The sequence below is a fragment of the Sceloporus occidentalis genome, unplaced genomic scaffold (genome assembly GCF_023333645.1).
Source record: "Sceloporus occidentalis isolate IW3139 unplaced genomic scaffold, rSceOcc1.0.p SCAF_8, whole genome shotgun sequence".
NCBI lineage: Eukaryota > Metazoa > Chordata > Lepidosauria > Squamata > Phrynosomatidae > Sceloporus > Sceloporus occidentalis.
The window spans coordinates 35457288-35482902 of record NW_028316988.1 but is presented as its reverse complement, the minus strand read 5'-3'; the positions used below and the strand labels follow the sequence as shown (position 1 = coordinate 35482902).

Genomic DNA, 25615 nt, shown 5'->3' with positions numbered 1-25615 from the left:
GGTTTACGATATTTTAAATGGTTTCAACTTAGTTTTCAGCAGTCTGTTTTGAAGCATAAAATGGCTCCGTGCCCTTTTAGTCTTTTAAAATGACCCTTTTGCTGTTGAAGCTCTTCCAAGCCAGCCTTCCGAGAGGCTCAGATACTGAGCAGAATATGAAATATTTCCCTAAATAAATGAGCAAAATGCTGGTTTTGAAAAGCTCGGAGCCGGGACCCCTTTGACCTTTAGGTCAATGGAAAGCCTTTGGTCTGCCCAGCCAGAGCGTTTGTGATATTTTTAGCGACATGCGCAGGCACTCAACAGAAGAAACAGGCAAGCTGTAACGTTGCAAATAAGAAATCCTTGGTCTGAACTCCAACATCAGTTAAGCTCCTCTCTTTGGTCCGGCTACGCAAAATCCAGAATTACAGGTTTCCCTTTCGGACAAACATATTGCAACATCACAATACCCTTCTCTTTAGAAATGCTGGAAAGGTATCTTGGCCATATTGCAAAGCACAATAACATCCAAAACTCAAAAAACACGGATGCCTTTATGGGGCCAACCAAAATGCACAAAATGCATTCTGCAAGCTTTCCAAACTCCACTGGCTTCTTCATCAAGCATTTTGGTTACCGACAAAGGTATCCCTGTTTTGTTGATTTGGGATAGTGTACTTTTCTATAGGGCAGGTTATGCTGCAATGTCGCCATAACCTTGGAGTATCCATCTTGATAGTTATCACACAAAGGAGATTGTGGTTTGTCCCAGGAATATCCCGAAAAAATCATGTAATTACGCGTAACGATTTCACATGACGTTGCGCAAAACCCACCATGAAAGCGGTCACAAAGAAGCATTAACGCACATCTTTTTACTTTCGAGATTTCAGCGACAATCCATTTCCAATATCGCTTGCTTTGTGCAATTGCGTGGGATCATCATTCGCGCAATTACTCGCCATTTGCACTTCATTTGCGGGATGCTTTAAATGTGCTTAAATGTTTCTTTAATGCCAAAATCAGCATGTGATAAACTCCTGGATAAACCAGGCCTTGGGAACATCCTTTTTTGAATGTATTTATTCAAAGAAATGAATGAATAAATAATAAAGAAATAAGCAATGTTGCCAAGAAAGCCCCATGATATGGTCGCCCATAAGTCAAGGGCAAAAAACGATTGCAAGCGAGAAGGAAAGAGAGAAAGTAATAAGGAAGAAAAGAAGAAAGGGGCAAATGGTAGCTACTCCAAACAGGTGCTGTGTGTGCACGCTACAAAAGCAGGAAGGGGGCATAGATACACAATCGCACAATTCTTTTATTGACGGATGGAAAGATCTCTTCTGCAGCCGGGTCTGGGCTTGTTCTTGCAAGAGGATCCTTGCTGAATGGGACCAGATTTCTCCACTCTTGAGAAAAAACGGAAACAGATGTCTGGATTTTCTCCGGCTGTTGTTCGTGGGTGCCTTGGCAGCGCCAGAGATAATGCGGAATGTCGCCACGGCCGTGCCAAGTGGCATTCAATAATAGCTCTGTGTCTTTCTCAACTTCGATCCTTTTACCCACCCCCACCCCCCATGACAGTTTTTGGGCCTTCCATGCATCATCTGAATAATCCTATCCATCAAGAGTAAAGATGGGGACTACAGCCTTAGGGAACAAAGGCCTCTGGGGATTATAACTCCCAGAATCCCCAGCTGGGGATCCTCAAACTTTAAATGGCAGCTACCATCTCTCTGAATCCACAGCTGGAAATTCTAGGAGATGCTGGTTTGACAGGATACTGGGAGCTGTTTAAAATCAAAGCACTTAATAAACCAAAGGTGCATTGAGGAAAATAGTCTGCACATGCCCCAAAGAACACAGCTGGGGGGGGGGGGGAATCCTCTGATACGTTTGGATGACAACTCCCAGAATTCCTGAATTAGCCATGTTCTTTTGAGGGGATGCTGGGAGCTGTCACCTAAAATCTAAAATAAAATAGAGGCCCTGTCTTCCACAGGCTTGAAATCCCCATATATCTATATCTATACACTTACATATACACATACACACACACATATATGCATGCTTAACTCAGAGCTTGCCAACTCTCAGAGCTGAGCTCCTTCCAATCCTTCCTTCCTGGAGGTCCCATGCTTCACTTCTGGGGGGGGGGGGGGGTGGCAATCCTTCCAATCCTTCCTTTGTGGGGTCCCAATCCCTCCTTTCTAGGGGTCCCAATCCTTCTTTGTGGGGGGCCCAATCCTTCCTTCCCGAAGGGCCCGATCCTTCATTTCTAAGGGTCCCAACCCTACTTTCCTGGGGGGGGGGACCCAATCCTTCCAATCCTTCCCTTCTGGGGGGGATCCCCCTTTTCAGGGGGGTACCCAATCTTTCCTTCCTGGGGGCCCGATCCCTGCCTTTTGGGGGCCCGATCCTTCCTGCCCTTGCCTTCCCTTCCCGGCCCAAGAGGATCCCAGGAGGGGAGGCTGGCCTTGGCGTCTTGCCTGCCTCCTGCTCCTCCTCCTCCTCCCGGGACTGGGCTGGGGCTGGCTGCTGCTCGGGGGTGGCGCTCCGGAGCCCGAGCCTGCCTTGCTCTCGCCTTCTTCTTCTTCGCCTTGCCTTTGCCTGCTGTCACTTCCCTTTCCTTGCGCTGCTGCTGCTGCTGCTGCTGCTGCTGGCCATCCAGCTCCGGGTCAGAGCTCGCCTTCCAGCCCTCCTCCATCCCTCCCTCTATTCTTCGGGGCTGCTTCCTTCCATCGCCTTGGCTTCCTTGGAGAGGCTGCTGCTGCTGCTGGGACCAGGTGAGTTGGCGCAGCGAAATCCCTGGCACTTTTGGAGGGGGATCCCTTTTGCTCTTCAGCCCCTCTGCTCCCCAGGGCAAGGCTTCCCCCTTGGGATGCCCTTGGACCCTTCTCCAGAAAGCCCTCCTCCTCAACCCTGGTGGGCTTTGGGCTTTATTCTTAACTTATCTGGACCCATGGCCAGCGATGGAGGAGACTCTCCAGGAGCCTCTCTCCTCCCCTGCTCTGAGCAGGTCTTGCAAACACAGGCTCCTGGTTAGGTTTTGTGGAGTCTTTCAGTGTGGCCATGTCCTAGAAGAGTTTGTTTCTGACGTTTCGCCAGCATCTGTGGCTGGCATCTTCAGAGAACGCTGGCATGGAAGAGAGTGGGGTGCAGCCAAATGCAAATGAGAAACCAGCCAGGGTCAGGGGATTCCCAGCAGACAATGGATCTCTCATTCAACAAACACAAATCCTCTTTGCAGATCCTCCCACCCCAGGCCTTGCCATTCAACAAAAGAGCAATACGCAGATTAACATGGAAATCACTCCTCCCTACCCAGGGTCACACAGCGTATACACACACACACACACACACACACACACCTCTCTTCCATGCCAGCATTCTCTGAAGATGCCAAAGCCATAGATGCTGGCGAAATGTCAGGAATAAACTCTTCTAGAACAGGGCCACATAGCCTGAAAAACCCACAAAAAGTTATGGAGAAGCCTTCCAACTTCTCATACTCATGATCCCTTTAATAGAGTCCATCCATCTTGCATGTGGCCTTCCTCTCTTTCTACTTCCCTCTACCTTTCCTAGCAATACTGTTTTTCCCAGTGATTCATGCCTTCTCATGATGTGTCCAAAGTAGGACAACCTGAGTTTGGTCATCTTGGCTTCTAGGGAGATTTCTGGCTTGATCTGCTCCAGGACCCGTTTATTGGTCTTTTTGGCTGTCCGTGGGATCTTTAGCACTCTTCTTCAGCCCCACATTTCAAATGAGTTGACTTCCCCCTTATCCTCCGTCTTAACTGTCCAGCTCTCAGATCCATACATGGCAAAAGGGAATACAATGTCTTGTACGATTCTAACTTTTGAGCTCAGTTGTATATCCTTGCATTTTAGCATCTTCTCTAGTTCTTTTGTAGCTGTCCTTCCCATTCTTAATCGTCTTCTATTTTCCTGGTTGCAGTCTCCAGTTCTATCAATGTTTGATCCCAGATGTGAGAATTCTTTTACTCTTTCTATTTGTGTAGGTTATCTCTGGTCATTATTTTGGTTTTCTTTATCTTCGACAATAGGCCAGCCTTTGCACTTTCTCCCTTGATCTTTCTTAGCAGTTGTTCCGGGTCTGTGAGGTTTTCTGCTAGTATTACGGTGTCATCTGCATATCTCAGATTGTTGATATTCCTTCCTCCTATTTTCACTCCTCCTTCTTCTGTGTCCAAGCTTGCTTTTCTTACAATATGCTCTGCATATAAGTTGAACAAGTCGGGTGATAAGATGCAGCCTTGTATGACTCCTTTGCCATTTGGGAACCGTTCTGTTTCTCCATGTTCTGTTCTGAGAAAACCCTTGCGCAAAAACAAGGGGACCTTTGGCTTCCTTGTGCACCTGGCCTTCTCTCCAAAGTCTGCCTTTTCCTCTTCAACCTTGCAAGCCTTCCCAACCTTCTGGGTGTGTGTCTTATGCATGTGTTTTAGCTATACGTTTTTATTTGATTTCATTTTTCATGGGTACGTTTTTAAATGTGAATTTGGTCCCTTTTCGTCCTCTGGCCAGCCTCTATAGGGACCGTAGTCCAATGCTCAAACCACTACAGCACACGGGGTGAGTCGATAATGACCTAAATCCCATTGATTCCATGGGTCAATCCAAGAAACCACAGCTGCCCTGAGCAGAGCTGTGAATGATCAAGACTCTGGAGGTCTTTCATTCATAGGATCACCAAAAGTCAAAGCCAACTTGATGGTCAATAACAACAAGAAACTATATTTAGGGTTGCCAGCAGGACCAAATAGGGATCACTTCCCCTGCCTTTCCATTGGGGTCTTTTTTTCCTGCAGAATGATGCACACTTTATCTCTGCTCCAAGCATCATACTAGATTTCCTTGTCTTTCCAAGCCTTTTGCTCTCTATTCTTTAGGAGCTTCCCCTGCAAACCTTTGCTGCTGTGGCATCCCGGTTAGGCAATACCCTCCTTTCCGAGGCCTGATTCAAAACATGGCTTTTGATGATAGTCAAGTCAAAACACAGCTTTTTATTAATGCCTGGGGGGACTTTATCCATATTTGCACATGTGCTAGGGTTGGCGTGATGTCAGATTGCTCAAACCGGGCTTGAGTCATCTGGTTGTAAGGGGTTGCATGCATTTTTATGCCTTCGAAAAGTGTTGTTGCTGCCGTTTGTTTATTGCCCTAAACTGATATTTTGTATGCTGTTTTGAGATCATAGAATCATAGAATTGTAGAGCTGGAAGAGACCGCAAGGGCCATCCAGTCCAACCCCCCTGCCATGCAGGAAATCTCAATCAAAGCATCCCCGACAGATGGCCATCCAGCCTCTGTTTAAAGACCTCCAAGGAAGGAGACTCTATCACCCTCCGAGGGAGTGCGTTCCACTGTCGAACAGCCCTTACTGTCAGGAAGTTCCTCCTGATGTTGAGGTGGAATCTCTTCCTGCAGCTTGCATCCATTGTTCCGAGTCCTGTTCTCTGGAGCAGCAGAAAACAAGCTTGCTCCCTCCTCAGTATGACATCTCTTTGCACATAGGGGTGGAGTATAAATGTTTTAATAAGCAAATAAACAGCCAAGGCTGAGGAATGATGAGAGCCCCAATTGGAAAACATCTGGAGGTCAGCACAATTCCTGCTCTTGTGCAAAGGTTGATTTGTTATTTCTGAAAGATATCAATTTGCACCCTGCAAGGCCTCTGCCTCAGAAAGCTTGCACTGGAAAAGTTGAAGAGGCAGGGAGAATAAGCAATTCCTTCACTTGGATGACATTTCTACTTTTTTAACAGCAAAATACAGCCCTCTGAATGATTGCATTTCCCAGCCAACATGGCAAGTAGAGTCCGAAATGCTAGGAATTGCAATCCAAACAACATCTGGATTGCCCAGGTTTCAGGCTGAATTGCTGTAGGCCAAAGGCACAGTAGCCTGAGTCCTATTGGCAACTCTCTAGTTTGTCCTATAGTTTGTTGTTGTTATTGGTCATCAAGTTGGCTTTGACTTTTGGTGGACAGGACACCTCCAAGAGTCCTGCTCAGGTCTTGCAAACTCAGGGCTGCTGTGGTTTTCTTAACTGACCCATGGAATCAATGGGATTTAGGTAACTGTTGGCTTACTCAGTACGATGTAGTGGTTTGAGCATTGCACCACGGCTCTGGAGACCAGGGTTTGATTCCCCGCTCAGCCACAGAAAGCCACTGGTAACCTTGGGCAAGTCACACGCTCTCAGCCCTAGAAAGCCCTGTGATAATTGGTTCACTTTAGGATTGCCAGACCAGCTCTAATTGAGATTAACCATTAGGTTTAAATACCATCAGTCACAAGGGTATTTGGGGTATTCCTTTCTGTCCCCCCATCCATGTCCCTGTATATCCCCAATCTGTATATCCCTATTTATCCACCCTTTCCATTCAGAGACCTGCAGACTATGTGAGATTTCTTCTCTCTCTTTGTTAAACTCCTACCTTCTGTTTCATGAACAAAAATCACTATATACTTTCTGCATGAAAGTACAGAGTAAAAAAGAAAAGAGGGTTGTAATATTTCACCTGCAGCAAGATCAGATACTCCTCATCTGCTCCTCCTCTTTGGACTGATATGTCTTACGTTTCAGTCTTCAGTTTCAAGTTTTGTTCCTAGGACTACATGGCTCAGATGCCTAGCTGGTCCTGATATAAAAGCTTTTTTAAACCTTAAGATCACAGTGAGTCCGTCTTGCTCAGTATATTATCCAAGGACCGGTGGCGATCTTCAGGGTTTCAGAAAACGTTCCTTTCCAAACTGTCTTGGAAGTACCAGGAACAGAACTCAGGACTGCCTGTATGCAAGGCGGCTGCTCTCCCGCTGAGTTTTCGGCAGGAAGAAATACAATTTGGAAGAAGTTACTTCACTGGATGACAGTTCCCAGGATCCCTCACCACCTTCGAGGGTGCCAAGCTGGCATGAAGATCCTCAAAGGTGTTGTGCCAAGAAAAAGAAAGAAAAGTAACTTCTTCCAAGTTTTGGGAAGACACCTCCACATAAGCAAGCGTCTGCCCATCCTTGTTCTGTAGGAATTGTTCCAAAAACCTCCCTGTGGTGCATTTTTGGCTGAAAAACCTGGGAGTGAGAAAGAAAGAGAAGAAGAAAACAGAAGACGTTTTATAGCAGTGCAGAAAAACAGCTGAAGGCATGTTTTAACCTTTAAAACCCTGACAGCCAAGAAGTGGATGGTTTTAAGGTCCGTCTTCCGTTTCTGTGACTCTTCCAACCATTTGGTGTGTTCCAGCTCACTAGTGTCAGGACTGAATTATTTTTGGACTACAACTCCCAGAATCCCCTACCCAGCTTGGACAGTATCCAGTCTGACTGGTGGATTTCTGGAAATATAGGTGTTGGGTTTGGTTTTTTTAAAAGTAACTTTGGAAACAAGGCTTTTGAGGTGTGGCTGTACTCCACATTGGTCAACCTCCTTTCTATGAAAACCCATCATCCTTCCAAGACACGCTGTAGAAATAATCCAGTTTGAGACCACTTTAGCTGCCCTTTAATTCAATGCTATGGAATTTCGGGAACTCTAGTTATGTGAGACATTTAGCCTTCTGTGTCAGAGAGCTCCGGTGCTACAATAAACGACAATTCCCAGGATTCCCTAGCACTGAGCCAGGGCAGTGAAAGTGGTCTCAAACTGGACGATTTCTGCAGTGTGTTTTAGACCTGGAGTTCTTCCACAAAGCTTTCTGTTCATAATTTCCCCTGGTTTTATGTGTTCTTTCCTCGTGTGTTTTACCGGCTTGGAGTTCGACATTGCTTTTGCTCATATTTATTACCCTGTTTACATTTTGCTGTGAGCTGCCTGGCAATAAATATATCCTCGAAAGTGGAGCATAGGGGGGTATAAATTGCTATAATAACTGTAGTGAGTTGCAAAATTCGAAGGCACAGGCATTTGAGTCTGGAAAAATCAGTATGCAAAGGGATCTTGTAGCACCCTTGAGACTGACTGCAAGTTACAAGATCCCTTTGCATATTGTGTAATGAGTTGCATTGCATTGTTCTCTCCTAGCTCAGGCTGCAGGACATTAGGCATCATGCGCAGAGCGCCAGAGGTGGCACATAACTATAAATTGCCTACGTGGAATGTGCAGATGCTCTGAATGAACCAAAGTCTTAGCAACAAAGGCAACACACAGTACAAATGGCCCATCATCCAGTTTTTGCATATTGGTATGATTCATGGCCGTGTTTAGAACTGGCCTTGCAATGGCTCTAGGACTCTGAAAATGTCCCCTTGCCTTTCCAATCTAAATTATAGCTCAGCCTCCAAGGGCTGTGGTTAGAGAGGGAGAAAAAGAGAGACATGTGCATTGAGACACGTTTTGCCTGTCTTGTGGTGTGAGCATTACTGCAAAGCCACAAGAACGATTTGGCATTTTGGGGATTCGGCTGCAAAACTGCTGACCTGGGGAGAAAGTTTCTCCCCTGTAGGTTTTGGTTTCAGCCCTGGCCAGTTGCTTTCAAGACTCAACAGCTGACTTTTAGGAGCAGAGATGGGTGATCTCAGACCCAAATGCTGAATCTGGCCTTCAGTGGTCTCCCAAAGGGCTAAATCCTCCTTCCACATGGCACTGTCATTTGGTGATTTCCAAAATTTGGAACTGTTTCTCTTCCCCCTCACCACCCCAGTTTGAAAATATACCTCTCCAAAGGCTTTCTTCTTGGCATCTTTCTTGTTGTGTCCCTTCAAGTCATTACTGACGCATGGTGGCCCTAAGGCACATGCTCTCAGCCTCGGGGGAAGGCAATGGCAAACCTCTTCTGAACAAATCTTGCCAAGAAAACCCTATGATAGCTTCACCTTAGGGTCACCATAAGTTCCTATGTGGCTCCCAGGCTGAGAGGTTCCCCACCCTTATGTTATAAGAGTTTGGCTGTAGTTTAATTGCATCTATAAAATGCCTTTTATTTGATTCAACAGTTAATCAACCAAAAAAAAAAAACAACCCGGTGCAATAATTCTTTAAAATGGCTTTATTTTTGGATTACACACATGTAGGTGTTCCCAGACAGCATCTCTTCAAATGGAGCAGAGCGGGGGGATCATATGGCCCTCCAGGTAGTATTTTTGACTGCAGCTCTCAGCATTCCTCAGCTTTGGTTCTGCTGGCTTAAGACTCCTGGGAATTGCAGTCCAACTGTATCTGGAGAGCACTGTGGTCCCCACCCGTTGTGTAGCTACATTACAGAATTAAACCAATTTGACACCAATTTAACTGCCATGACTTAGCCAGGATATGTGTGTGTGTGTGTGTCTGGCTGTGTCTTGCAAAGCTTGGGAAAGTGACTTTTGGGGAGCTTTAGTTGCTTTTCAATGGTCTAACCTAGATGAGCCTTTGCTGCGTTACAAACAAGAGCATTTTTGCATTCAGATTATCTTGCCCATCATTTTTACTTTCCCCTGGGTCTGTTTATTCTTCCTCACTTTTAAAATTCTTCCCCTGCTGGAAGTTCCATAAAGCAAAAGCAGAAGGTATAATCATCAGATCTAAGATGTTTGATATGCTATCTGAGAACCTCTTCAGGATCAGACAAAAAGGGATACTGAGGCTGCATCTGCACTGCAGAAATAATTCAGTTTGATACCACTTTAACTACCATAGCTCAGTGCTATGGAATTGTAGTTTTGTGAGATATTTAACCTTCTCTGTCAGGCAGCTCTAGTGCCACCACAAACTACAGTTTTCAGAACCCCATAGGATTGAGCCATGGCAGTTAAAGTGGTGTCAAACTGGATTATCTCTGCAGTGCAGATGTGGCCTGAGTTTCCTTCCCAATGGTCCTCCAGTGTGATGCTGTATTTTCCATGATATAATGCTTCTAACCTTGGCTTCCACCAAAGCAGCTTGGATTAGCCAGATCCTGGGAATGTACTCTTTTGAAGAGCCAGCATGGCATTGTGGTTTGAGCACTGGTCTATGACTCTGGACCTGAGCATCCATGGGTTTTGGTATCCACAGGGGGTCCTGGAACCAAACCCCAGTGGATACCAAGAGCCCACTGTAAGCCTCCTTGAGTCATGTTTGGAAGAAAAATGGGATATCAATTATCAGTCAATCAATCATCTGTCATAAATTTGTCCCTGCTTCCAGTGAGTGATCTTTCTGCCCATCTTTCGTGAGCAGCAGGGTTGCAGCAGGATGAGTTTTATAATACCGACCCATGGTTCTTCTTTTGTCTTTGCACAGCTGTTTGATGCACATGATCTATATATGGGAGACAACTTCCCCCAAGTACTAAATACCCTTGCAGCGATCAACAAAGCTACTGAAGGTAAGAAAAAAGCACTTGGTTCATATTTAGTACCGAGATATCTCTAATGCAAGCATGGGGAAGGTTGGCCTGTTGTCCTCATGGAGTCCCCGGAGGCCGTTTTGAGGTCCCCAGTCATGCCCCAACATCCCTCCAAAAAGAATTGCGAAGATATTTTTCCCCCATTCAAAATGCCTTCCATATCCACTTCTGATTTATTTCCTGCTTAAAATAAAGGCCATTGCAGGAGTCCATTACATTATAGGAGCCAGCGTGATGTAATGGTTTGAGCATTGGACTACATCTCTAGATGTCAAAGTTCAATTCCCAGCTTGACCATGTAAACCCACTGATTTATTGAACCACGGCAGTTAAAGCTGTGTCAAACTGCATTATTTCTGCAATGCAGATGCAGCCTTAATGTCATTAAGTCTTTGTTACTACTTTAATGTTTAATGTTGATTCCCTGGCATTGAATTTATATTAGTTTGCCTTGAGTCCCTATGGATTGAGGCAGGGAGCAGCAACAACTCAAGGCACATAGAGAACATATAAAACCAACACATGTTAAAACAATCAATGCATACTTTAAAAATCATAATTAAATTACAAGTGGTGAGCAATTGAGGTTGATAGTTAATGCATAACTCTATCCGACATCACCAGAGGCCATTCCTAGGTCTCAGGATTTGGCCCATAAACCTCAAAGCTTGTGACAGCCCTGAACTCCAGTTCTAATCAATGCTCAGCAAGAAACATTATTCTTGTTCAGACATCAGAGCCAAAGTCTATTCTTAGAATCTTGTGAGAACTGAGTTGGAAATGTCTATTCAGCAACGAAATGTGGCATGCATTGACAATTCACTGTTTGCATTTCATCATGATTTAAACTTTCAACATTGATTCCACTGTGCTTTGCCAGCTGAAGAACTCCATGCAAAAATGGTCCTGCTGGCTTGTCAGATAGTTGGGATGCTGGATTTCCTGCCCTTTCCCACAATCGTACCAAAGAAGCAGATCATATTTGTGTGGTTAACCAGATCAGATCAGATGAAGGTGATGGACTGATGCCACACTGCAGAATTAATGCAGTTTGACACCACTTAAACTGCCATGGCTCCATCCTATCAAATCCAGGGATTTGTAGTTTGTTGTGGCACCAGAGATTTCTGACAAAGATGGCTAAATATCTCACAAAGCCACGCATCCCAGAATTCCATAGCATCGAGCCATGGCAGTTAAAAGTGATATCAAACTGCATTAAATCTGCAGTGTAGGTACAACTTAGGTCACTGAAGGTAAACTATAGCCATATTTGTGCACATATGTGAACTATTCTAGAAGTTGTGGCGAAAAAGTGAAATGAATGAATGAATGTGGAATAAAATACAAAGTATATTAAGAGATTAATACATGGATTCATTTTCAACCTTCCAGTTCATGTGAGACTAGCACTTTGATCCCAAGCATTTTTTAATTCAATTATAGACATACTTAGTATGTAGAGAGATCTTGTAGCATCTTTGAGACTAACTGAAAGAAATAAGTTGGCAGCAGAATCTTTCCTAGACTTAAGTCTACTTCCTCAGATGCATTTGATGCATACTTCAGTCAGCAAAGCCTCTGAGCATGAAGCTCCTTCTTATAAAGGCCTTTGACAATGACCCAGCCCTGCTTTCCTCCTCATCTTCTGCCTAGCTGTAGTCTTTTAAGCAGTGAAGATAGGACCTAAGAGCTGCTGATCCTCTGTGACATCCTTGGATATTTCTCATGCAAGAGAGGAGGAGCAGGTCCTGACCTCTGGGTCCTGACAATGTGCCACGTTGTTGTTCCAAAGAGGGAGGTAAACAATAACCAGAATGAGCTTCTAAAATAAAAGTTAGCATTTGGAACAGAAAGAACTGTGCTAGCGAGACCATCTTTCAGCGTCGTATGGCAAGCTTGTCTCTTTGGCAGCGAGCCACTTTGGAAGGAGAAGGACGTGGGTGGTTGTCAACTCAGCGCCGTGCCAACGTCCAGCTCCTTCCGTCAAGGCGTCAGGGAAAGCTTTCCGCTTGATCTTTTTGGTTCACGTCCCTCCGGATCCAAGAGGAGGGGTGGATGAGGTTTCACTCCACCATGTTCCACTGTCAGGTCTGCTACTTGAGGAGTGGGTTCGGTGCAGCTCATTGACATGTTTTGCAGGCAGGATTGCTTTCTCCCGTCAGGAGATGAATGATGGAAAAAGAGAAAGGAGGGGATCCGTTCTCCATCTGTAGCAGGCTGTGATCTCTCCCTACTTGCCCACAAACCAAAAACAGCTGTGGCGACGCACGTCAAATGTCATCATGTTTTTGAGCTTTTTGTGTGGGTTTTAGGTACACCCATTGTACTGCCAAAAATCAAGGGTCCTCTTTGGCGGGGGGAAAGACAGAAAAGCAATGAGCGAACTGAACCTCTCCTTCTTGTCAGACGCTTCACGGAGTGACTGCAAAGTTGTTCTCTCTGGAATCCTTTTGTTACATTACTCTGGAGTAACTACGTTGACGTAGATGAGGGTAGTAGGAGGAGAAAGGCCATAGGCATAGCAGCCACGAATGAAGTCAACCATGGGAGAGATAGGCTGCTCAGATATGTTGTGGTTTGTTTGCTTTACTTGGCCTTCACTCCTGGGAAAAATGCAGCCACCGACATAGTCGCAAACAGGATTCGAGTTTTTGAATGTGATTTGGCCGAGGTTCAGTGGAGTCAGGAGCAAAGGAAAAAATACAAGGGTTATGTGCCCACTGCAATGCAACCTTCCCATTTGGGGAATGTGCCTGCATGCCTTTATTAGGTAGGGATCAGCATGCAAGGGCATTGTCCTTCCAAATAAGATTTCTGACCCACCCCAGTGAAATTTTCCTTCAATCTGCAAATATTTAGCATTGCAGTAACTTAAAACATCCATCTAGTTGGGGCTTCCAAAGAAAGCTGGCAAAGTAAGCAAGGGAATGCAACCACAGCAGATGTTTTTATGGTGATTGTGAATTAGATGGTCTGTATTGGAATTAATAGAGAGCCAGCATGGTGTGGCGGTTTGAGCATTGGACTATGGAGGTCAGGATTCAATTCCCTATTCATCTATGGAGACCCACTGGGTGAGTTACACTCAACCCCAGAAAACCCCATGATAGGTTTGCCTTAGGACGGAAACGACATGAAGGCCCACAACAACAAGAAGAATTAAAAAATATAAATAAGAAAATAAATATGAAGGTGAACTGCACTGCCTGCTGGTGCGACTGGTCTGAGCTCCCTTTATGTCTCCCTTGCTCCAGTCATTTGTTTTCCTTTTGTCTTTGAACAGATCAGCAATGCACCAGGCCATGCTCTCGCCTGTCGTCTCCTAGATCCCCGGCAGGGGACTGCCCTCCTTCCACACAAGCCACTTCTCCTAAGTCGCCAAGGACCTTGCGCAGGCAGTCAAAAGCAGTGGTATGTTATTTGTGATATCTACACAAATGACCCCCGATCAGGTCCAAGTGACCACTTGGAAAGCAACCATTTAGTCACAAGTAACTTTTTTTCCTCCTTAATCTTTCCTCTTTTTAAAAGTATAATGCTGTTATTGGGAGCCAGCATGGCATAGTGGTTTGAGCATTGGACTACGACTCTCCTAACCACAGTTCGATGCCCTGCTTAGTCATGAAATACACTGAGTGATCTTGGGCAAGTCACATGCTCTCAGTTTCATGGGAAGGCAATGGCAAACCTCCTCTGAACGAATCTTGCCAAGATCATAGTCCATGATAGGGTTGCCATAAGTCGGAAACGACTTGAAGGCACATAACAACAACAACAAAATGCTATTCCTACTACAGTTTGAGTCTCCCTTATCCGGTATTCTGAAATCCAAAGTACTCCAAAATCCAAAATTGTCCCCACGGGTGGCTGAGATAGTGACCCCTTTCCAGTGTACACAGACTTTGTTTCATGCACAAAACTATTGAAAATATTGTATATAAAATTACCATCAGGCTATGTTTATGAGATGTATATAAAACGTAAATGACTTTCATGTTTAGTCTTGGGTCCCATTGCCAAGATGTCTCATTATCTGTTTGCAAAGCTCCAAAACTGGTGGGACTGAGAGAGAGGTCTCTCTTTCAGATCTCAAACCCTGGGAAAACCAGTTCTTTTTGCTAGTTGGACCCAATCGATATGGGATTTTATGGGCCATAATAAACTGTTTCTTTTGTATGTGGCCATAATGAAACAGTACCAATTGGAATTTGGACCGGATCTCACCATCTGCAGAGATAGACTTTCTTTGCTCAGAACATGCAAAGCCTTCATTCCACATTTTCTGTTTGCGTGTCACGATTGTTGTTCTCCACAGCATTTGTCATTCTCTTCCATGTTTTCCATGCCTTAGGAGATGACTGAAAACGGCAACCACCAGCTGGTGGTCCGGGCCCGGTTCCACTTCAAGCAAACCAATGAAGATGAGTTGTCGATCAACAAAGGCGACATCATTTACGTCACCCGGGTCGAAGAAGGGGGCTGGTGGGAAGGAACCCTCAATGGGAAGACAGGCTGGTTCCCCAGCAACTACGTCAGAGAAATAAAATCCACCGGTAAGAGAAATTTTATATTTAACTCTGTCGATCTTAATTATGTCACTCAGTGGATTACAGATGCTTCCCTTGTGCAGGAAGACTTTAATACTTAGGAGGGGGGAAATATGATAATCTATCACTAAGATATTCCATCTAAATATTAGAAATTGTGGAAATAAGTTTATTCACCTATGTGCTGAATATTGCACAACAGGCAAAAAAAAGTACAATTACATGTGTAACAGAAGATGCATAGGTCTATGACACCAACGTGATTTTATACCCTGATTTGGCAGGGACAGCCCCAATTGATCCTCTGTTGCCCCACATTTTCAGTCCTAATTTCTCTCTCCTCCTCCTACTTTCCTCCATTGCCCTCAATTTCTTTCAGTAGCTGCAAACTGAGTTTGAAGTCCAAAAGTAGTTTGCATTCAATTAACTTCGCAGTTAGAGAGGAAAGGAAGGGGAAGAATCTTGCCCTTCCCAGTAGGCTCAGGCAAAAGCAAACTGCTGCAGCACTCCTAGCTTCATTCATACCTTTGGCCATCTTGACCACACTCTGATGTTATTTGTCCGCACGTGTCCCAGGTTTCTTCCAGGGTTCTGCTTTTCTGTCTTCACGCTGACATCAGAAGTCATAGAAACGCTACTTGTTCCTGCTTCTCCAAATGAAATTGGACAGCTTGTGTTTGTCATCTGCTTTTGAGGAAATGAGATTGAACACATGCTCTCTGGACTTAGCCACCCATAGACTTATCAAGGCTGGTTATCTGAGTCATGTGCTCTTGTGACCGACGGCAAACCTCTCCTAGAGACGGATCCGTCCTGCTGCCTGACCTGCGACCGCATCTCTGTGATGGGCTTTGATGGCTTTCAGTGTGACCATCATATGATGGTCATCTCTCTTGGCACTGGGATGAGAAGACCCTAAGGGGAAGCGAAGGTTCTTAAATTTGGCTTTCCCTAATCATGCGTCTGGGACTTGCTTGAAATACCCAAAGGGGATTTCGCTATTGCAGAGGCAGGAACTATACTGTACATGAGAAGGGGAAAGCAAGAAATAGGGTCAGGATTGTGATCTTGCAGGAAAACAAACTGGCCCTGCCACATGTTCCTTTTGCTTCTGAGCTAGCCATGCTGGTTCAGGATGATGGGAGTTTCAGTCCAATTAACAATTGGTTAATACCTTTTATCAGGACCAGCCAAAATGTCACAAAAGTGTGCAAGTTTTTGGATTCTCCAGGATCCGTCATCAGGTTAATAATAATAATAATAATAATGGGATGGGGAAGAATTTGTGGTCCAAAAAAGTAACTTTTCCAGGAATTTTCAAAGCTGCCCACAGTATTCCGATGCTTCCGAAGTTGCTTTGTTATCTGCATCCACCGACGCTTTATCTTTGCAATTAAGATCCGTTTCTTGTCTGCGTGATTGTTTAAATTTTGCTCACGATGTCAACATGTCTCCTTTTCTCCCATGACAGAATAAGGGCAGTTCTGTATAACAATTTCCACTGTTTCTCCTCCAGATAAACCTCTCTCCCCGAAAGCTTTGAAAAATGCTGAAAGCCCTCAACTTACCAAGAATTACTATGCAGTGGTAAGCGCATAAAGTCTGAGTTATCACCCGGGTTGTTAATTAGAATTATCATTGCTATGAATCACATTGTAACACTGAAAGCAAATGGCTTTTAATTTTTTAAAGAATCGAGTGGGCCCTCCACTTTTTACTTGAGAGAACACTTCTCTAGGAAGCTCTGGGTCCTCCAGCACAACTCTATGGTCAACATCTGCAAGAAGTTGACCATAGACTCATGCTAAGGGACCTACAAATGCTAGAGAAGTGTTTTTGCTAGGAATTTCTAGGTCCTCCAGTGCAACTCTGTGGTCAACATCTGCTGGACGTTGGCCATAGATTTGTGCTGGAGGACCTGCAAATGCCCAGAGAAGTGTTTTTTCTAGGTCCTCAAGCATAACTCTATGGTCAATTTTAGGGTGTCTGTACTCCCCGCACTCCTTAGTGACAGCCCTGAATGTAAGGACGATGTGCTTACATTGTGTTGTTGCTATTTCTGTTGCATCTACCCTTCCTTTCTCTTTAAATCTTTTTCTCCAACTACTCAAATGTCTCAATATCGTGCGGCTCAGTTTGACGTGTCGAATGTGACACTAATGGGGAAAGAGAACATCCCAGAAGGCGGACAGAACAAGCCTTATAAAATCAGGACATTTGAAATCCACAGATCCTATTGTCTCGATTTCCCTGTCTCTGCATTTCCAGTATAAAACCAAACCCCTCCGATATCTCAAATTACGTCTAGATATCTCATACATAAAACCCTGTACTACATTACAGGATGAGTCTCCCTTATCCAGAATTCCAAAATCCAAAATACTCCAAAATCCAAAACTTTTTTTGTGGGTGGCTGAGAGATTGACACCTTTGCTTTCTGACAGTTCAATGTGTGCAAACTTTGTTTCATGCACAAAATTATTGAAAATATTGTGAATAAAATTACCTTCAGGCTATGAGTATACAATCATAGAGTTGGAAGAGACCACGAGGTATAAAGTATATGTGAAACATAACTGAATTTCATGCTTAGACTTAGATTCCTGTCTCCAAGATATCTCATTATGTATAGGCAAATATCCCAAAATCCGAAAAATCTGAAAAGCTGGTAGAAACAGTGACAGAATCCCCCCCCAAAATGGGTGTCTTTTGTTTTTGAAGTTAAAATGCCAGCCTGTGGATGGTTGCTTTGGCAGAGATGCCAGGAGGTTAAATGCATTCCTCCTGTGTGTGGTGGGAATGGTTTTATTATTAGCAACCGAGATGAAAGGGTCCGTGCTTTGAATGACAAAATTCCTTCGCTGTAGCAGCCGCCCTCGTGATCGTTGCAGGATCTGGGATCTCGCCCAGTTTGGTGAAAGGGGATGAGTCAACTTTTCCTCCCCTTGTTTTAATAAATAGCCAGACTGAACTGGATGGGAAGGCAGGCAAGATTTGGTGGGATGGAAACTGGAGAAGGATTCTAAAATCCAAAATGCGAAACACTTCTGGTCCCAAGCATTTTGAATAAGGGAGACTCAACCTGTAGTAGTTTTCTCCACCTTTGATGGAGACAGTGAAATCCTTTTGCATACAAATCCTATCTCAATATTAGTTGACACCTTTGCTTTCTGATGATTCAGTGTGTGCAAACTTTGTTTCATGAACAAATTTATTAAAAAATATTGTGAATATTACCTGGATGGATATTGCAAAATTTTGGAGCACCTTCCAAAAGTCTCTCATTAACAGGTCAGCTGGATATAGCCTGCTCTGTTTAAAACAATAACTTTATGGTTGGCCAAAGAAGAGATAGAAGAAGTTTGTTTCATAGGAATCTGGTCACCGTTTCTCCTCTACAGTACAGATATGACTTTAAAATAACTGGAACTACGGAGAATGGCACCCATCACATTGCTGCAAACTCCGTTTTCCATCCGAACAGGCTTTTCTTTTGTGAATGTGCTCCAGATTATTTAGATCCTGATGTATTTAGATTGGTTCATTCATAATAACTTAATTCATTGTCTCTTGCTCACCTGCTTCTCCAGGTACTTCAGAATATTTTGGAAACAGAGCGAGACTACGCTAAGGAGCTACAGTCACTTCTAAGTACATACTTGAGGCCTCTCCAGTCCTATGACAAGTAAGATCAGCATCTCTAGAAATTCATCTCTTTTATTAACAGGCTGCAGAAATAAGGCAGTTTCACACTGCTTTAATTGCCATGGCTCCATCATATGGAATCCTGGGATCTGTAGTTTTACAAGATCTTGACCTTCTCTGCCAGAGCGCTCTGGTGCCACGACCAACCACAAATCCCAGGATTCCACAGCATCGAGCCATGGCAGTTAAAAAAGCATGAAACTGCATTAATAGTGCTGTGTAGATGTAGCCACAGTTGCCATTTTGCATGCTGTTTTTCTTTGCCTTCTCAGGTTTTTCTTTCTTTTTTAATCCATCCAGGTTGAGCGCCGTGGACATTGCGTCGTTACTTGGAAACGTAGATGAGATCTGCGCCTTTCAGCAAAACCTTAACCAGGCTCTGGAAGAATGTGCCAAGTAAGTCAAGAAGGCAACCTTTCATTGTATTTGACCGAGAGCCAGGACCATCCACATAAGAAAATATATGTTATTATAATAAAATACATGCAAAAGACAGGAGATCAAGTCCCTGGAATAGTCTGCTATAACTTTAAGTGAGGTTGCGTGAATCCTTTATGCAATGTTGTGATAATGTAGTGTTGTGATAAACGTCACAGTTAGACTTCTTCCCAGGCAACAAAGGATTAAATGAAGTGATGAAGTTAAGTTACATTTTAATGGGGCTCAGCATCAATGAGGGAGAGAGCAATTGCACAGTTAGATGACCAATTGAGAAGAAATGCAAACATTTAAGATCCTTCTTAGCGCAGGTTTTAAAAAGTTTGAGAAATGGGGCAGACTCCAGAGAACTCTAACAAAGGGACATTTGGGGGAGCAGCGCCTGTCTCACCCTGGGAAAGCTGGACAAAAGAGTCCAGGCTCCTAGCTACCCCAATGAACATCAAGGATTACAAATCCCATCTGATTTGTGAGTAGATGTACTAGCTAGTCGCATCGGGGACTTTTTATTATTTTTCAGGCTTGGCTAAAATGATCCAATCCGTCTGCAACTTATCCAGGGGTAGTTGTGTTGGCCATATAGCAAAGTACATTAAAATCCAAAATCCACAAAATATTAATACCTTTCATCAGCCACCCAAATGCACACATGTTGCAAGCTTTTAAAGCTCCTCTGGCTTCTTCATACGCAAAGGTGTTAAAAATCATACAGGAGAAAAAAATGATGACATTTTGTCAAGGTGTTGTTGTGGTGTTCTATGGAAGGAATTTTTTGTTTGTTTGTTTGTTTGTTTGTTTGTTTGTTTACCTAATGGATTGTAGTATGCGGTGGTGGTTTGAGTGTTGGACTGTGCCTCTGGAGACCAGAATTCGTATCCCAACCCGGCCATGGGCAAGTCATACGCTCTCAACCTCAGAGGATGGCAATGAGAAACACCCTCTGAAGAAGAAACTTGCCAAGAAACCCCAGTGGTTTTCTTAGGGTCACCATAAGTTGGAAACTCTCCAGCCACTACATCAAGCTGGCTCTCGCTGATGTAAAAACCACCAGCTGCCGCTGTTTCCAAGTCCCAGCATCCCCGGCACGCTGTTTGGGGGATTTTTGGAGTTGAAGTCCCAAGAATCTGGGAAAACTAAAAGTTAAGTGCTTGAAACCCTGTGCATAAACTGGAACAATTTTTCCCTCCATAGGCTTCCGGAGCATCAGCAAAAAGTAGGAGGTTGCTTCATCCACCGAATGACCCAGTTCAGATCGCTATACCTCTCCTATTGTGCTAACCACCCTTCCGCTGTCAATGTCTTGACCCAGCACAGGTAAAAACAACATTTTTTGCTAAATGCCACCAATTTGTCCTCAGTCTATAGCAATAAGAAACCTCCAAGAACTGTGGTCATCAAGTGCCCTTCTTAGGTCTTGCAAACTCAGGGCAGTTGTGTCTTCCTTGGTTGAATCCTATAGAGCGGTCTCACTCTCTTTTCTTCTCCTACTGCTTTCCACTTTACTAGGTAAAGTGCAAAGCACAAACCTTAAAACAAAATGAAACAGACCTTGGAAAACTCCTTTTTTAAAAAAGTGATTGGATCCTATGCCTTGTAACATTTGAAAAGTAATCCAGCACTTTTGATCATTACAGTGTTGAGAAAGTAGCTTCTTGCATTACTAGCTATATTGGTCATTCCTTTTTTTATTTAAAAGTAGGATCAATAAATTCATGGCATCAAAACTGAAGAATACTTTTTAAAATGCTTCAAAATGCCCTAAGTTATTTTAAAATGTCACTATAAGCCATTACATATTACACCTATAACATAAATGTGTTTCCCCACTTGCTATGTTGCCATTGAAATATGGCTTTGGCTGGTGCCACACTAGAGAAGTGAAGCAGTTTGACATCACTTTTACTGTCATGGCTTCATTCAGAGTTATCCTGGGATTTGTAGTATGGTAGGTCAGAGAGCTCTGGTGCTTCACCAAATTACAAGATTCCATAGGATGCAGCCATGACAAAGTGGTGCTAAAGTGGTTTTATTTCTGCAGTGTGGATACACCCTTTGTAATAGTACGTAGTTGTCATTGGTATGGCTGTGTTACCTGAAACCTATGACTCCAAAGTTCTGACATTAAAAATGGCTTCAACGAGAAAACATAAGGATGGCCATCTTGTCCTATCCAGCTCCACATCTCATGGTGTTTTTTGGCTTCTAGTGACGAATTAGAAAAGTTCATGGAGCTCCAAGGAGCAACGTGCTCAGGGATCTTGACCTTAACCATGAGCCTCAGCAAGCCCTTCACACGTCTGGATAAATACATCTCTCTTCTTCAGGAACTCGAGCGACACATGGAGGTAAACCTAGGCAATTCTTGTCTGTCAGCAAAGAGAAGTGGGAGACGGATCGTTCCACGCTGGTCCCATCTTGAGAAATTGGTGTTCTTGGCTTCCTTGCTTTGCTGGGTTGCTGATGAATTTTGCAGTTCCTCAAATTTTGGCCCTAAGATCTAACCATCTAACCTTCACAGCACCGTCTTTAGAAATATAGTAATTCACCCTGTTCTTTGCTGGTTGCTCTTCTGACCATGCCTCCCCTTTTCAGTCTGCAAATTGTATGATAAACACATCTCCCTTATTTTTAAGAAGAATGAATACTATGAAATAGGAAGCTGTCTTAGACTGAATTAGACTCTTGATCCATCCAGCCCAGTGTTGTCAACTCTGATCGGTAGCAGCATCTGTTCAGGTTTTAAGGAAGGATTCTGTCCTAGTTCTACCTGACATTGGCACCAATAGGGTTGGCATCATCCACTGTGATAATTCATGATTTCACCCCTACATTGACCTCCTCCCATACCACACCATGCAGAATCCTTAGTAATTTTCTTTGCACTAATGTTACTTGTAAATCATAATTCCCATATATCACTGAATACAATGGCAATAGTTGTGACATACACATAAAAACTAGTAAAATTAAAATTATGCAGTGGGCCCTTGGTATCCGCTGGGGTTTGGTTCCAGGACCCTGTGGATACCGAAATCTGTGGATGCTCAAGTCCCATTTTATATGATGGCATAGTAAAATGGTGTCCCTTATATAAAATGTTAAAATTAAGATTTGCTTTTTGGAATTCATATATTTTTTAAAAAATGTTTTCAAGCAGTGGAAGCTTGAATCCATGGATAAAGAACCCAGGCCAACTGTACCATGAAATTACAGTATCTTATGCACAGCCGACATGTGTATACATGTTCATAGTTTCATGTGGTGAAAATGCAGTAAGATGTAATGTTTTTAAAGAAAATTTTAAAATTAAAAACTTGAGGCCTCTCATTTTCCTGCCCACTGAGTCTTGCCCCACTCAAGCCTCCTCTTCCACTGAGCTCCAGTGTCTTAAAAGGACTGGGCGAATGCCATAGCCAATTTCTTCTCAAAAGACAGACATTTGGGGAGCCATGGTGCCAACCCCCCTTAGGATGTCACCTGGTGCGGTCCATACTCCCTGCACTCTCCTATTGATGCCCCTGTACCTGACAATCTATGGGATTTCCTCCGGTGGTCTCCCATCAAACTACTAACCAAACCCAACCCAACTTAGTTTCCAAATAAATGTTTGCTTTGTACTAGTTTGCTTCTAGGGATGGGCAGAGTTTCTGCAGTTCTCACTCCTTTCCACTTACCTTGCAAAATGACTCTAGTTTTGTCTCATTTCCCAGGAGGCACATCCGGACCACGAAGACGTCTTGAAAGCTGTCACGTCCTTCAAGACTCTTGTGGTAGGTCTCAGGGCAAGGCCCTTAAGTATCCACCAGGCAGGGCTGTTTCTCCAGTAAAAGATTTCAGTTAGATGCATATTTTTTTAGAAAGGGAAGGGTTTTATTTTTTTATTCCTCCCCTCCATTTCTTCAGTTGTTTTCATTCGTAACCAGAGAGGAGAAGCTGCTTCCTTCCTCTGTGAAAGATCAATGCAAAATAAAATTAGAGTGGAGGAAAGGAGTGGTTGAAGCTGTTTGTCAAGGAGGGAGGGAAGATTGCATTGAAAACAGTGTTGAGTGAATTTAGAAGCACGGAGGGACAACCATACTTTATGGTGTGAAGGATCAGCTTTGCTTTTAAAAGGTGTTGGGTTCAGTTCCTGAAGCTGTTGCAACTCAGTGTAGTCAAGACTGGTCCAAGTCGGTGGTTCTCCAAACCTTCTGTTTATATTTCACCTTTCTTTTGTACCAGTGTTCAAGGTAGATTTGGCCAACTGCAGACCTACTTAGTTTCTTTAAGGTGGCTGCAACACAGGGACTACAGCCTTTAAACAAATGTCTTGGTATTTTTAGGGATTTTGTAAAAGACCTTGCAAAGATTCTGTGCTCAAGCTCTCTCTCTCTCTCTCTCTCTCTCAGTCTTGCTTTCTCACTTTAATAAATTATTCCAATTGGCTCCTTCCGCTGGGTTGACCAAGACAGATGGAATAATTAGAATCAGAGACTTGGCGGGAAGGTTGTAGATGATCTCTTCCTACCTCCGGAAAGCCATAGTTAGAGCACTGCTATTTGCTACCAGATGGTTCTCCGCATTCTTCTAAAAGGGCTTTGGGGAGAGATGAAGAAAGAAAGCCTCCACTCCACCCCTTTAACTAATGGTTGAACTGTTCTTACCACCAAATTCAACTGAAATGTCCCTTCTTGTAATGTTAGCCTATTAGATCTAACCCTGCCATCTCATATCCTCCAACTGTCCCGATTTGGCAGAGAAGGTCCCGATTAATCCTCTGCCATCCCACTTTTTCCCACAACTTGGTATCCATGTTCAACCTGGAACCTGATTTTGGTTACTGCAGAAATTTGCTTCTGTTTGGCTATCTCCTGATCCACCCAAATGACCCAGTTCATATCTGGATTCCGTGTTTGCATAAGAACCCAAAGCACATCTCTAGGTCTTGGTGTGCTTTTAAAAAAATGTTTGTGTTCTGGTAACCTAACCCTTGTTTCCTTTTTTTTTGCCAGTCCCAGTGCCAGGAGATGAGAAAGAGGAAGCAGCTTGAACTCCAGATCCTTTCAGAGTCCATCCAGGGATGGGAAGGCGATGATATCAGGTCAATGGGAAGCATCCTTTATATGTCACAAGTCATGGTCCAGTACGGAGGAAGCGAGGTGAGAGACGCAAGGCTTGAGAGCAAAATTTATAAGGGCTTGCTCTTTCCGTTCCATATCCATTTCTTCTTTCCTTATTCAAGGATACTGACCCACTGATATGGACTATCATATGGAGAACCCCAGGATGCCCATCTCCTTGACGTTTGATTGTTTGTTTTAATTAATTTAATTATTATTTATATATTATTTATAGATGTTATTTCATTACTATTTTTTGTGAATTAGGGGTTGGGGTGGAGGGAGGGATAATGGGTTATGTCGTATTGTTGTATTTTATTGTATTTTCACTATATTGCTGCATTTTACTGTTTTATTGTAATATTTTATCGGGTTGTGAGCTGCCTCGATCCTGCAGGAGAGGCAGGGAAAAAGTAAAATTTCTATTCTATTCTATTTGTTAAAAGAGGATTCAGAAACATGGAAGCTATTCCCAAAATATGGTTTTGAATGCATATCCTCCAACTTTCCTGATTTGACAGGGACGATCCTCATTAATCCTCTGCAATCCCGTTTTCTTAGCTGATTTTAAAATGTCCAGTTTCTCTCCCTCCCACCCACTTTTGTCCTCAGCTTTCTTCAATTGCTGCAAACTTAGTTCAAAGTGCAAAAAATAGATTGCACTCAAATAAATCAGTTTGGGGGAAGAAAGGAGAGGAGGAGGCAGAATTTGCTCTTCCCAATCGACTCAGGCAAAGCAAACTGCTGCAGCGTCTCTTAGCTTGTATGTTCCCCTTCGTTAATAAGTTTAGTCACCTTGACCATACTGTAGCTCACAATGTCTCTTCTTGAAGGAAGAAACAAGTAATTTTTTTCCAGATATGAAAAAAAATCTTCCAAAACCACACAATTTTTGAAGCATGTTTGTATTTTTGGGACTTATTCTGTGCAAAAATTGAACATGGTTGTTTTGTATAGAAAATAGTACTTTTCTACACAAGAGTCAAAGGGTGTTTTTTTGTTGTTGTTGTTGTTGTTGTTTTTTGCACAGAAAATAATATTTCAACACAGAAATATTACCTTCTACCATTTCAAAACTAGTTTCAAAGTGTTTAAAAGCAACTAGTTTCAAAATGTTTGAAAGCAAGAAACGCCCTGTAAAAGTGGTGCCTGGGGGATGGATGGAGACGGAGGGTAGCATCCATTGAAGAACATTTGCTTCTTTACGCAGTGCCTGGTGCTGTTACATTCAGATCCTTTCTCAGATTGTGATTTTTGTGAGAGATGTTTTACTGAGCCAGAGTGTGACTATTCTTTTTCTCTTGCAGGAGAAGGAAGAAAGATATTTCATGTTGTTTGCAAATGTTCTGCTGATGCTTTCGGCAAGTCCCCGGATGAGTGGGTTTATGTATCAGGTGAGCAGAGCCTTCTTTTGTATCAGGTGAGCAGAAGATGCTCCAGCTTGTCCACATCCTTTTTGAATTGTAGTTCCCAGAACTGGACGCAGGTTTCCAGATGAGGCCTGACCAAA

The 25615-nt window shown here is 43.5% G+C and overlaps 1 protein-coding gene across 2 annotated transcripts in view; it reads left to right on the top strand.

Annotated features, from left to right (window-relative positions):
• The window catches only part of LOC149308680 (rho guanine nucleotide exchange factor 6-like), a 46714-nt gene that overhangs the window by 5447 nt on the left and 15652 nt on the right, over positions 1–25615 (top strand). Inside the window, exons 1-12 of one of the 2 annotated variants that reach the window (XM_089536286.1) lie at positions 2702–2768; positions 10208–10292; positions 13600–13727; positions 14668–14869; positions 16380–16450; positions 18454–18548; positions 18869–18964; positions 20198–20320; positions 21213–21351; positions 22717–22776; positions 23998–24144; positions 25413–25499. In XM_089536286.1, the coding sequence (XP_089392412.1) occupies positions 10232–10292; positions 13600–13727; positions 14668–14869; positions 16380–16450; positions 18454–18548; positions 18869–18964; positions 20198–20320; positions 21213–21351; positions 22717–22776; positions 23998–24144; positions 25413–25499 (1209 nt within the window). In that variant the 5' untranslated portion in view covers positions 2702–2768; positions 10208–10231. Of the gene's footprint in view, positions 1–2701; positions 2769–10207; positions 10293–13599; positions 13728–14667; positions 14870–16379; positions 16451–18453; positions 18549–18868; positions 18965–20197; positions 20321–21212; positions 21352–22716; positions 22777–23997; positions 24145–25412; positions 25500–25615 lie in introns of those variants that run through there. The other variant, XM_089536285.1, reaches the window with a different exon arrangement.